This window comes from Colius striatus, chromosome 10 (assembly GCF_028858725.1).
Source record: "Colius striatus isolate bColStr4 chromosome 10, bColStr4.1.hap1, whole genome shotgun sequence".
Lineage (NCBI taxonomy): Eukaryota > Metazoa > Chordata > Aves > Coliiformes > Coliidae > Colius > Colius striatus.
This window is the reverse complement of record NC_084768.1, coordinates 1,693,579-1,705,888: the sequence shown is the minus strand read 5'-3', so window position 1 is coordinate 1,705,888 and position 12,310 is coordinate 1,693,579. Positions and strand designations below refer to the sequence as shown.

Here is a 12,310-nt window from a genome sequence, read left to right as displayed (position 1 = left end):
CAGGGGGGTGAGGGACAGCGTGGATGACTGAAAGAATCTGTCAGGAGCAATGTGGGGAATGACTTGGTTATGTCAGTCTGCAACATGGGGAGTTTTGGAAAATTTCCTTCCTTACTCCCCTCACTCTTCCCCTTTTGAACAAGGTCATTTGCACCACAGATGGCTTTGAGAAGTGAGAACCCCGAGCTTCCACAGCCGAATGAAAGATGGCCTGGGCCTCTGGAGTGACCTTCAGGTTGAAACAGGGCTGGAGGAGGCTGGAGCCATCTCTAGTGGAGCATCATCCAAGCTGGAGTTTGAGCAGTACCGGGAGAGAGGAGGGGCAGAACTGTGCTTTGTGGAGAAGGAGCAGAAGGTTGTGAAGGGGCCAAAGGCTGACGCGTCACAATGGGAGGGCGGGTCACTCGAATCCCAGGCCCAGCTCCAGAGCAACTCAGTGACACTTGGAGGTCTCAGTGGCACAGGGTCAAGTGCCTCTTGGAACTGCCGTTCCAAACTCCTCGGCAGGTTGTGGGCTAACCACCCACTGCCAGACAAAAAGACTTCCAGGCCACTACATTTGTGCTTATAGCAACCAGCAATGGAGAAAGCAGCAAGCTTCCATTTCTTCTGCCTTCTGCTGGTTGCCAGCACTTTATTTGAGACCACAGAAGCATTTGTCTTCAGTGCCTCTCTAGAGCTGGTCTATTTTAACAGCACCAGCAAGACCAGTGTCACCCAGCAGTGCAACTGTGGCGTCTATGGCTCAGGATCTCCTCGCTGTAGCGCCTCGGGGATCGTGGCCATTCCTGCCTCCGGCAGCCTTCAAGCCTGCGCCCCAGACACCCAGTTCAGCGCCAGCCACCGGCCCTGGATCGCGCTGATCCCAAGCGGCAGCTGCAGCTTTGCTGACAAAATCCGGGTGGCAGCCAGACGGGGAGCGGCGGCCGTTGTGATCTACAACGCGCAGGGCAAAGGCAACGACGTCTTCCCCATGAAGCATCTCGGTGAGTATGCTATGTGGGGTGCTCAGACCTCAGCCTTGCTCTGAGGTTCGGCCCAGGGCTGTGAGGAAGGAGGAGTCTGTAGATGATCTCTGGCTTTGGTTGCTCGGTGTCTGGGGAAGTACTGAACGTTAAGGAGCAGCAGCAGAGCAGGGAGAGAGGCAGAGCTGGTGCAGGAAGCGTCCCTAAGCCAACAGCTGCGTGCCCGGCACCCCTAAGATCCTGCACATTCCACAGTCCCTACTGACCTCACTCCGGACAGGATTGATCATCACTTTAATGCAGTTCAAAGGCACACGAAAATGGAAATGGTCCATGTGCTGGGTCTGAAATGATGAGCACGTGTGTCCTCTACGGGAGTGAGGAGTGCTCTGGAGAGAAGACCTTCTGAACATGGTTCCCATCTGCACCTCCCAGGGAATCAGCCAGAGCTGTGAGCTCCACAAGCCCGTGGAGATGACACGGTCCATGAGCTCAAGTTGAATCTGCAAATGCTCGTTAGAGACTTTCCAGTCTGTTCTGTAGCACTTGAACTGGGACGTGTATAAGACAAGGGCTTTTATACAACACCTTGGAACTGAGCAGAGATTCCTCTTCTCCTTTGCAGGTGATGAAAACATCGTAGCCATTATGATTGGCAACCTGACAGGGACAGAGATCTTACACCACATCGAGAGCGGCCTGAGAGTGACCATGGCTATAAAAGCAGAGAAAACACATCATCTCTCGATGCTCCAGTACACCCTCATCATCATCATTGTGGTTTTTCTCATAATAGAAGTGTCAGCCCTGTACAACTACATTCGTTATTACTTTCAGAGACGCAGGATTGCGACGGCCCTGTCTGACAGTCAGGTGAGTTTGTGTGCCCTTCCTTGTTACACCCCTGACTTTGTATCTTGAGGGCAAAATACTGGTGGAGGCAGGAGCTTGAGCAGGAATTGCACACGTCAGGAATGTACAGCTATGCCATGGGTTTCTTTAAAAAGCTGAGCGTCTCTTGAGAGCCAGTCAAGCTGTCTCGCAGTCCCAGCGAAGGCCTACGTTTGGTGGCACATCTGCTTAGCTCTGAGTTAAAAGAGAGAAGCCTTTTCCTCATGAGCCAGCTGGCTAAACTGTTGACAACCTGCTAGTTCTTCTCTGAATGTGTATTTTCTTCTTACTGCATGGTGGGGCCTGTGTGCAAGAAGGTGGACAAACAAGGCAGGTGTGGAAGGTGGCTCACTGCCTTCCAGTCAGCACAGAACTGTCAAGTTCACTTCCTCAGGGTATTAACCCTCCTTAACAGTCCAGATGGCCAGTGATGTTGTCTGTGGCCTTGTTGATGTGTCATCCTGAGTCAAGAACCACACCAGTACGTCCCAAAACTCGGTTTCACGTTGTCTCTAAAGAGCATGGCCGTGCTTACTCTGCTCATTTGATAACATCTGGGTTCTAAACTTGGTCCCTGCTGGCAGCAGGCACTTGGGAAGGATTCCTAAGCACTCCCTAGAGAGGTGAAGGACTGTGTTAACCTGGACTGCTTTCTATTACAGCAACAGCTGCGGGCCATGACTAAGTTGGCCATAGAACATTTCGAGCTGCGCACCATGAAGCAAGGGGACAAGGTAGGCCTGAGCCCATCAGCACCCAGGCGTTACAGCCCACTCTGCACAGAACCCCCAGCGTTGTCCTTAGCACTGGTGCAGGATGTGCAAGTCTCTCTGAGCCTGTCCCTGTCTGCTGCAGAGATGGTTCCTCTGTCAGACCAGGCCCTTTCCTGGGGTGCAGGACTGTCCAAGCTGCACGTTCTCCTCAGCAATCCGGTTGCTTTTAGCTGCTGCTTTGGGCTCGCTGAGGTGAGGGGTCAGCATCGGCCGGCAGGGATGCTTCGAGGCAAACCAGTCTGTCTCATCAGCTTCCCTGGTGCTTCTTTTTGTGAAAAAAGCTGGAGGCAGCAGTTTCTAAACCTCTCCAGAAGTGTCTCAAATAACCCAGTGCTGGTTTGCAGCTGTTCTTGCCCACCATGGGATGAAACCTTCAGTGGCTCTGCTGAAGTGTGGGCTTGGCTCGGAGTAATCCACACGGTGTGTTTCTGTGCCATTCGATACAGGAGCAGGCTCAGCTGGCTGTAGCCAGACCCCTTTGCGTGCAGTATGTGTGACTGTAGCTCAGAGGAAGCTCTCCAAGTCTGTTAATGCTGTGAATTCGTTTCACCCCTTCAGGAGCTGGGACCTGAAGGAGAAATCTGTGTTGTGTGTCTTGAGCCCTTCCAGCCGAAGGAAGTCGTGCGTGTCCTGACCTGCAAGTGAGTTTCTTTCAAACTGTCCCTCAATGCAAAGTGTGGAAGTGAGCATCTTCCTGCTCGTTCCTTCTGCTGTGGGAATTTGAGTCAAGCACTGTAAGAATCTGCATCTCTGTCAAGGAGAGTTTTGCAGAAGAGGAATGGTAGAAACAGACCCTTGGAGTGTGCCTTGATGGCCCGTGTTCATAACTTCCCCTGTGAGGGGGCTGACAAGTGGGGTTGGCAGTGCCTCTCCTGGGGATGCCAGGGCTTTTGAAAGGTTTCTTCCTTTGCAGGTGTCTCAGGAGGTTACCTGTAAACTGCAGGTAACTGGCCAATCGATGCCCATTTCTTGCCAGCTTACAGGTTACTAAGAGGGTTGTGCTCCTGCAAAACCTGTTCAACCATGCTGACTTGGGTAGTTTAGCAGAAAGCACTTCTTTTATGCTAAAAAAACCCAAGTCCTGCATCAAGGAAATGTCAAGTTGCACTCCAGACGTTCAACTGGTGCAGCTGGAAGGAGATGCCGCTCCCGTGGGCTGAACTAGACAGTCTGGGCATCATCCTGGGGTGCAGGATGGGAGCATTGGCTGTGGTGGTCTCTGTACTTGTCTCACAGTTCTGATTACTATTGGGCAGTGCCTGTCTGCCTTGCTGTTTCTGTTCAGGCTGAGGGAACTGGTAGACGACAGGACCTGAAGGAGTCGTCTTAAATCTGTGCCCTAATTCAGACCCACTGTGGCACTAAATGTCTTCACTGAAGCCCATGTTTGCACCTCTAATGGCTGAAGGATATTTGCTTTCTTGAGTCCACAGCCTGCCAAGTATCCACTGGGAATAAACAGGATAATGTGTGGCAATAGGGTTTATCTTGAGGGCTTAACTCTGTGAGATGATCTTTCGATGCAGCTTTAACAGAAAGAAGTGCTACTTAATCACCTGCATCTGCAAGACAGAAGATAACCTTAAAGCTAAGGCTGAGATGTCAATATGTGCAGTAGTCAAATGATCAGCTGGCAACAGATTGTACACAGATTTAACAAATAAGAAAGCTTAAGGCCGGTGTAGCAAAGATGATAATGCTGGCTTCTCACACGTTGTATAGAGATCCTAATAAGCATAACCCAGCTCCAAACATTTCAACTGGAATTAGGTAATCCATGCTAGAAGGAATACACTCTGTTTCTAGGTGGGCCTTCATAGCTGCTCCATCAACAGCTTTCCTGCTCTGAGCCCTAAGCTGTGGTTCCTTCTCCCCCAGGCACCTCTTCCACCAGCGCTGCATTGACCCCTGGCTCGTGGAGCACGCGACATGCCCGCTGTGCAAATGGGACATCGTCAACGTGCTGCGTGTTGAGGTGAGGCCGGACCTTTCCTGGTGCAGGTGCCATTGCAGAGCGAGGCTGGTGCGGCAGCCACGGCTGGAGCTATTTCCTGCTGCTGGGCTGCAGAGCACAGGAGCCAAGCACGGGCGTTGCCGTGTCAGCGGCGAGAGGCTGCAGGACTGGTTGTCGTGTCCCCTTCGGCGAAGCCTGATGCTGCCCTGCTCTGAGCTGGGACCATCCAAAGCCTTGGGCAGAAGCTCAGCCCCAACTGATTGTAAGGCCTGGCTGAAGAAGCGCTCGTCACTCTTGTGCCTGCAGCTGAGGGTGTTTCTCAAGGCTTCAGGCTGACTTTGACAGCTCCCTCTGTCCCTGCCACCAGCCTCTCTTCAGTTCCTAAGGCCCCACAGTCCTTCAAAAGGGAAAGTGTTAGTGTGGGTGTCTGAGGAATTTCTGATGTGTTGTGGCCAGTGCTGGGGGAAGATGCTGTTGCCGGGGCTGCCAGTGCCTGGGCCCGCTCAATATGTGCCAGAGCTTGCCATGGGGAGAGAGAGATGTGCCCTGAGTGGAAGGAAGAAGCTCTTGTCCTGGTACTGGGCAGTACGAGGGAAGAGCTGGCTCAGGAAAGCAGAAGCTGCACCCGAACTTCCCGCTCTATTAGGCAGCAACGGTTTCCCCCTGAGATGCTGGAGGTTAACAGCAGAGCTTTGTTCAGCCTCTGTTTATTTCTGTGTCAAAGCTCACTGCAGTCCTTGCAGGCATTGCTCTCCTGGGAAGATGCAGCCTCCTGTGAAGTTGCAACTGAACTGTTTCCTCTTGTTTCACCAAGGTGGACATAGAAGCGGCCGAGCAAGCCAGAGGATCCAGTGGCACAGAAAATGTCTCCACAGTTGATGAAGTGGGTGACGTTGGTGGAACTGCACCATCTGAGCAGGCTGCTGTACAAGCAGGAGATGAACACGTGGCGGAGGAAGAGGCACCACGTGGGAGAACTGGATCCTGAGGAGGATCCAACAGCAGGGCGTAGGCCTTCGGCAAGGAGCAGCCTGCTGCCATACATGGGTACCAAACCCTGACAGATTAGTTGTAAATAGTCCCTAATTTATATCCAGTTAGAATATTTAAATAAAGCTTTGTTTTGTTGAGTCTCCTTGGAGCACTGTGCAACAGGTCTTTGGGTTGTGTGGAGATGCTTTAGGCTTGAATGGAAGATGCTGGAAATGATGTGGCCACGAGTGGTGATGGTTGCTAAATGGATACTAAATGTTTCTAATACTTGACTCTGGTAATATTGCCATGGAGTCACACAGACATTTATGACAGCCTATTTAGGGTGATGCTGACATCATCTGCCTTGACTAACCAAAATTGTATCCCTGAAAAATAGTAGGTGTTTAGAGGAGTCAGCACAAGGGTGGAGGGTCAATGACCAGAGACAAATTTCTTCCTTGCATCTACTCTAAATCGCCTCTCTTTGAGTTTCAAGCCATTACTCCTCGTCCTCTCCTTATATGTCCTTGTGAAAAGTCACTCTCCAGCTTTCTTGCAGGCCCCTGCAGGGACTGGAAGGCTGCTGTAAGGTCTCCCTGGAGCCTTCTCCAGGCTGAACAACCCCAACTCTCTCAGCCTGTCTTCACGGGAGCTTCTCATCACCTTCATGCCCTCCTCTGGCTCGCTCTTAACAGCTGCGTGTCCTTCTTCTGACAGAGGCCCCAGAGCTGGATGCAGAACTGCAGATGGGGTCTCGCCAGAGCAGAGCAGAGCAACGCTGATTCTATAACACCATCGAGCTGCCCAGGACTCCCTTTGCACCACCACACACGCCCACTCTCCCTCCCCTGGCCCATTCATCCTCCAATCAGAGCTGAAGAGCAGCTGTGAGAGCCTGCTGGGAGCTGGGAACTTGGTGAGGCACATCCCTGCAGCCTGCTTTGGCACACCACGTGGGTCCATCTCATGACCAGCTGAGAGAATGAAGGGCCAAGGGACAAAAACGCCTCATTAAGCAGGTCCAAAGAACTGCTGCACTTTTGCTCAAACAGAGCCAGGCCACCAGTCGGTCTCTGGAAATGTTTTGGGGAACACAACACTGATCTTTCCTACAAGGTGGCAATTAAAACAGAAATTGCTCATTTAACAGACGTTCAGAAGCTGACAGGTGATATCCAATGGGCATGAACCACATGTGGTGTCACGAATGAGGCTCTTGCTAAAGGCTCAGCAGAGGCTGACAGTGCGCGGGAACTGTCCCGGCAGCAAATACCAGCGATAGAAAAGACAGGAAACACGACAGTCAATAACTACAGTCACTGATATGATCCTGACTTGTCAGTTAACGTTGCTGTGATCAGTCCAAACCAGCATGGAATGGCACTCTTGATGCAATGGGATTCAGGAGCGAGAGACCCATTGAGCATCCTGGAGCGGATGTTTTTGCCATAGAATTTGCCAAAAACAATCACCACGAGACCAGAGGCTGGTTTTTCTCCCTCCATCTTTCCCATGACTAATCTTACAATTGAGCTGTGAAATCCTTGGGGATGTCTCTGTCTCGGGGAAATCTTGTCCCAGCAGCATGGGGGAGCATCCTCTGCACGGTGACAGGCCTTTGATAAGAGGGATGTCAGAGTGCTCCACTCACTCAGCTGCTGGCAGAGGCATCCTTGTCTTTGTGCAAATGCTCTCTGTTGACTCAGTAGTAGAGACAGTCGTTTGTCTCTTTGTCCAACTCCTGTTGCAGGAAATAAGTGGCCATGAAGGTTTCATCAAAGTCCAGGTTGTTCACGCTGGCTTCAGTGAGGAGCTGCTGCTGCTCCTGGCCATCCTGGAGCTGGTGGATGTGGTGCCCGTGTGCCGTCCGCTCTGGCTCGTGTTCTGCGGGGCTGTTTGGTTCTGTGAGCTCCAGAAGTGGAGAGTCACGGTTCGAGATGGTGATGAAGCTGCTTTCTGAGTCAGAGTCACTGTCCACATTGCTGTTGAAGCTGGTTTTGGTGTCAAAGCCTCCACGTCGGTTGGTGTAGAAGAAGGCTTCCCAGTCCAAGTCCCCTTGCAGTGCCCCCAGCTCCGGCTGCTGCTCCGGGCTCAGCAGGGCAGGGCTGCAAAACCGAGCCACCTTGGCCATTCCTGCAGGCGATGGCTTCTTGTGCTTCTGCCCCGCTTTGCCATCTCTTGCAGCCAGGGTCTGGTTGCTGGTGGCTTCTTCAAACTCCTTCAGCCGCTGCTGCACCTCCCTGTTGACAGTTAGGATGGAAGTGTAGGTGCCAGAGGAGGTGTCTGTGCAGGTGAGGCTCCCTGTGCCTTGCGGGGCTGTTGCAGGACAGGCCGGGTGGGTCTGTGCTTGGGGCATCCTCCGCTGTTTGCAGGCAATGTCTCTGCTCAGTTTAGTGTCAAGTTCTCCACATGAGTTGGTGTTGCAGATGGCTTCACAGTCAAAATCCTCTTCCAGTGCCCCCAGCTCCAGCTGCTGCTCCTGACTCAGCAGGACAGGGCTGCAAAGCCGAGACACCTTGGCCATTGATTTGGGTGATGGCTTCTTGTGCCTCTGCCCTGCTTTGCTATCTGCTGCAGCCAGGGTCTGGTTGCTGGTGGCTTCTTCAAACTCCTTGAGCAGCTGCTGCAACTCCCTGTTGACACCGAGGATGGAAGTGTATGTGCCAGAGGAGGTGTCTGTGCAGGTGAGGCTCCCTGTGCCTTGCAGGGCTGTTGCAGGACAGGCTGCGTGGCTGTGTGCTGGGGGCATGCTCCGCCCTTTGCAGGCAATGTCTCTGCTCACTGTGGTGTCAAACCTTGTTTTCCTGTCAAGGTCTCCACATGGGTTGGTTTTGAAGGTGTCTTTTCTGTCCAAGTCTGCTTTCAGTGCTCCCAGCTCCGGTTGCTGCTCCTGGCTCAGCAGGGCAGGGCTGCAAAGCCGAGACACCTTGGCCATTCCTGCAGGCGATGGCTTCTTGCGCTTCTGCCCGGATCTGCCATCCGCTGCAGTCAGAGACTCGTTGCTGGTGGCTTGTTCAAAGTCTTCGAGCAGCTGCTGCAACTCCCTGTTGACACGGAGGATGGAAGTGTAGGTGCCAGAGGAGGTGTCTGTGGTGGCCAGGCTCCCTGTGCCTTGCGGGGCTGTTGCAGGACAGACCGTGTGGCTCTGTGCTGGGGGCATCCTGCTCTGTTTGCAGGCCCCACTCTTGAGCCTCTGGGCATATTCGGGGTGAAGCATCCAAAAGCCGCCTCTGCCTGGCTCCCCCTTCTCCTGGGGCACCCTGATGAAGCTCTTGTTCAAGGAGAGGTTGCGCCGGATGGATCTCTAGAGCCAGAAGAGAAGCAGCAAAGCAAAAGCAATGGTGAGTGTTGGGCTGGTGCTGCGGAACCGAGCTGCGTGGGGCTGGGGGAAAGGCACATTGTGGCCTGGGGGCAAAGAGAGGAGACAGCAATGTCAGGGCATCCTGGGCTCCATGGGCAGAAGAAGCTTTTGTGTGTCATGTGCAGAGCTTGGTTAGGAACATAGCCAAAAACGAAAGGAAAAGAAGAAAGAGGAAAGTGAAATGAAAGGGAAGGGAAGGGAAGGGAAGGGAAGGGAAGGGAAGGGAAGGGAAGGGAAGGGAAGGGGAAAGGGAAATAAGAGGGAAGGAAGGAAGTTCAACAAAAATGTTGAAAAACACACACAAAAAAGAAAGAAAGAAAGAAAGAAAGGAAAGAAAGAGAGAAAGAAAGAAAGAAAGAAAGAAAGAAAGAGAGAAAGAAAGAGAGAAAGAAAGAAAGAAAGAAAGAAAGAAAGAAAGAAAGAAAGAAAGAAAAAAGAAAGAAAGGAAGAAAGAAAGAATAAAGGGAATAAAGAGAAAGAAAGAAAAGAAAGTAAGAAAGAAAGAAATTAGGAAAAAAGAAAGAAAGAAAGAAAAAAGGAAAGAAAGAAAGGAAGGAAGAAAAGAAGAAAGGAAGAGAGAAAGAAAGAAAGAAAGAAAGAAAGAAAGAAAGAAAGAAAGAGGAAGAAAGAAAGGGAAAGAAAGTAAGACAAGGAAAGAAAGAAAGGAAGAAGTAAAAAGAAAGAAAGAAAGGAATGAAAAAAGAAAAGAAGAAAGGAAGAGAGAAAGGAAGAGAGAAAGGAAGAGAGAGAGAGAAAGAAAGAATAAAAGAAAGAAAAAAGAAAGACCAAAAGAAAGAAAAAAGACAGAAAGACAGAAAGACAGAAAGAAAGAAAGAAAGAAAGAAAAAGAGAAAGAAAGAAAGAAAGGAAAGAAAGGAAGAAAGAGAAAGAAAAGAAAGGAAGAAAGATAGGAAGAAAGAGAGATAGAAAGGGAGAAAAAAAGAAACAAACAAAAGGAAAAAAAAGGAAGGAAGAAAGAAAGAAAGAAAGAAAAGAAAGAAAGAAAGAGGAAGAGAGAAAGAAAGAAAGAAAGAAAGAAAGAAAGAAAGAAAGAAAAAAAGGAAGGAAAAAGAAAAGAAAGAATAAAAGAAACAAAGAAAAGAAGAAATAAGGGAAGAAAAGAAAGAAAGAAAGAAAGAACGAAAGAAAGAAAGAAAGAAAGAAAGAAAGGTAGAAAAAAGAAAGAATAAAAGTAAGAAAGGAAAGAAAAAAGAAGGAAAGAAAGAAAGAAAGAAGGAAAGAGAAAGAAAGAAAAAAGAAAGAAAGAACGAAAGAAAGAAAAAGGAAGAAAGGAAGAAAGAAAAAATAAAAGAAATGAAGAAAGAAAAAAGGAAGAAAGGGAGAAAGAAAGAAAGAAAAGGAAAGAAGAAAAGAAATAAGAAAGAACGAATGAAAGAAAGGAAGAAAGAAAGAAAAAGGAAAGAAAGAAAAAAAGAAGAAAGTAAGAAAGAAGGAAAGAAAGAAAAAAGGAAGAATGAAAAGGAAGAAAAGAAAGGAAGGAAGGGAGGAAAAACAAAATATAAAAAAATATAATTACAAACAAAGGAAGTCACAAAGATAAAGATAGAAGGGGAGAAAGAACTTTAAAGGAAAAGAAATAGAAAGAGAAAGAGAGAAAAGAAAGAAGGAGGGAAGAAAGGAAAAAACAAAATATGTAAAATTAAACAAAATCCCATTTGAAAAAACACTGAACAACAGAGGAAAAAAAGAAGTGGAAACGAAGAGCAGGAGCACAGAAATCCCTGCAAACAGTCCAGGCTGTGCTCAGTGCACAGCCACAGCTGAACGGCACTGTACAATGGTCACACACTGCAGCTGATGTCTCTGCTCCCCATCTGCCCTCCTCAGCCCAAACTCCCTGCAGCCCGGGCTGCCTCTGTTCTTCCCTGGCTGCTTCACACCTTGAGCATTCCTGCCTGCAACAGCCCTCTGCAGAGAAGGGCTGGAAACCTTCCTGCCTTTGTTACTAAGCACAGTTGATGACGAGCACGGTGAGGATCCAGCGTGAGTTGGAAGAGAAACCACCCCACTGGCACACAGCTCCTGTCCTGAATCCCTCCCGTAGGTGCCCCCAGCACAGGGGATGGGGAGGGCCCAGGTGAGCCTGGAGAGGAACCAGCAGGTCCCCTTCTCCCTTCCCTTCCCTTCCCTTCCCTTCCCTTCCCTTCCCTTCCCTTCCCTTCCCTTCCCTTCCCTTCCCTTCCCTTCCCTTCCCTTCCCTTCCCTTCCCTTCCCTTCCCTTCCCTTCCCTTCCCTTCCCTGTGCTGGGCTTCAGGAGCTGCTGCACACCCCCCTGCCTGAGGACAAGGTGGCCACACCTGGGCAGGGGGTTGCAGGGTCGTGCCCAGCCCTGCCTGGAGCAGCCCCCAGGATGGTTGGCACGCTCTGGCTTTGGGCTGGCAGGGACACAAGGGGAAGGATGAGCCACCTGGGTCCCTCCTGCCCTGCCCCGGCCCACAGAGCCTCAGCCCCAAGCTGCTGCCCATCCCAGCCCCTCCTCAGCAGCTGCCCGTGCTGCTCTCCTCCCAGCAGCACCCAGCATCCCCGCAGGCCCTTCCCCTGCACGCTGGGGCTCTGCAAAGCCCTCCCCAGCCCTGTGGGCACAGGGGCTCAAAGGCAAGAGCTCTGCCAGTCTCCTACCTGCCAGCTGGGATCAGCGTGTCGGAAGTAGCTGAAGTTGTCCCTGATCCACTTGTAGATGTCAGAGAGGGAGATGCTGGGCTTCTGGCTGGCTTCCATGGCCATGCAGATGAGGCTGGCGTAGGTGTAGGGTGGCCTGACAGAAGGGTTGCTCCTGTGGCCAGTGTCCTGTGCGAGCTCAGGGCTCAGCACCGTTCTGGAGGCTGAGGAGGAGATGGGCTGGCAGGGGGAGTGGGACAGAGCCCCGCAGGCGGGCTCAGCAGCCAGGGCTGAGCACGGGGCAGCCAAAGTGGAGCAGCGCTGAGAGCTGGGGGGGTCAGGGCCACCCAGGCAGCAGGAGGACTTGGCCAAGCTGGTGTTGGCCAAGGAAAAGTCCTTCAGCCACAGGAGACTGGTCAGATTGTCGTCTGAGTCCTCCAAGCTGAAGCTCCTCCCTGCCGCAGTGGCTTCCCAGTCGCTGCTGGAGCTGCCTTGAGCCATGTCTGGGCGTGCTGGCTGCTCCTCCATTCCCCGAGCCCACGGGAAGGGAAGGGAAGGGAAGGGAAGGGAAGGGAAGGGAAGGGAAGGGAAGGGAAGGGAAGGGAAGGGAAGGGAAGGGAAGGGAAGGGAAGGGAAGGGAAGGGAAGGGAAGGGAAGGGAAGGGAAGGGAAGGGAAGGGAAGGAGACCCGGGGCAGCCGCTGCACGGGCGAGAGGCAGCGGGCTGAGGCTCCCCGAGGCTCCGCGGCTGTTTTCTCTCGGCTCGAAAGCCGC

The 12,310-nt window shown here is 51.5% G+C and overlaps 2 protein-coding genes across 2 annotated transcripts; one reads left to right on the top strand and one right to left on the bottom strand.

The window, feature by feature from the left end:
• Positions 1-199: 199 nt before the first annotated feature.
• On the top strand, positions 200-5,571 carry LOC133626263 (RING finger protein 148-like). Its single transcript, XM_062003907.1, has 7 exons — positions 200-355; positions 572-986; positions 1,591-1,838; positions 2,519-2,590; positions 3,188-3,270; positions 4,508-4,604; positions 5,398-5,571. Exons 1-7 carry the CDS (start codon positions 200-202, stop codon positions 5,569-5,571), a joined length of 1,245 nt encoding a protein of 414 aa, XP_061859891.1.
• A 1,689-nt stretch (positions 5,572-7,260) lies between these two features.
• On the bottom strand, positions 7,261-12,066 carry LOC133626262 (forkhead box protein J1-B-like). The gene is made up of 4 exons (XM_062003906.1): positions 11,560-12,066; positions 8,742-8,862; positions 7,575-7,937; positions 7,261-7,514 (listed from the first exon to the last, which is right to left on the bottom strand). Exons 1-4 carry the CDS (start codon positions 12,064-12,066, stop codon positions 7,261-7,263), a joined length of 1,245 nt encoding a protein of 414 aa, XP_061859890.1.
• Positions 12,067-12,310: the final 244 nt, after the last annotated feature.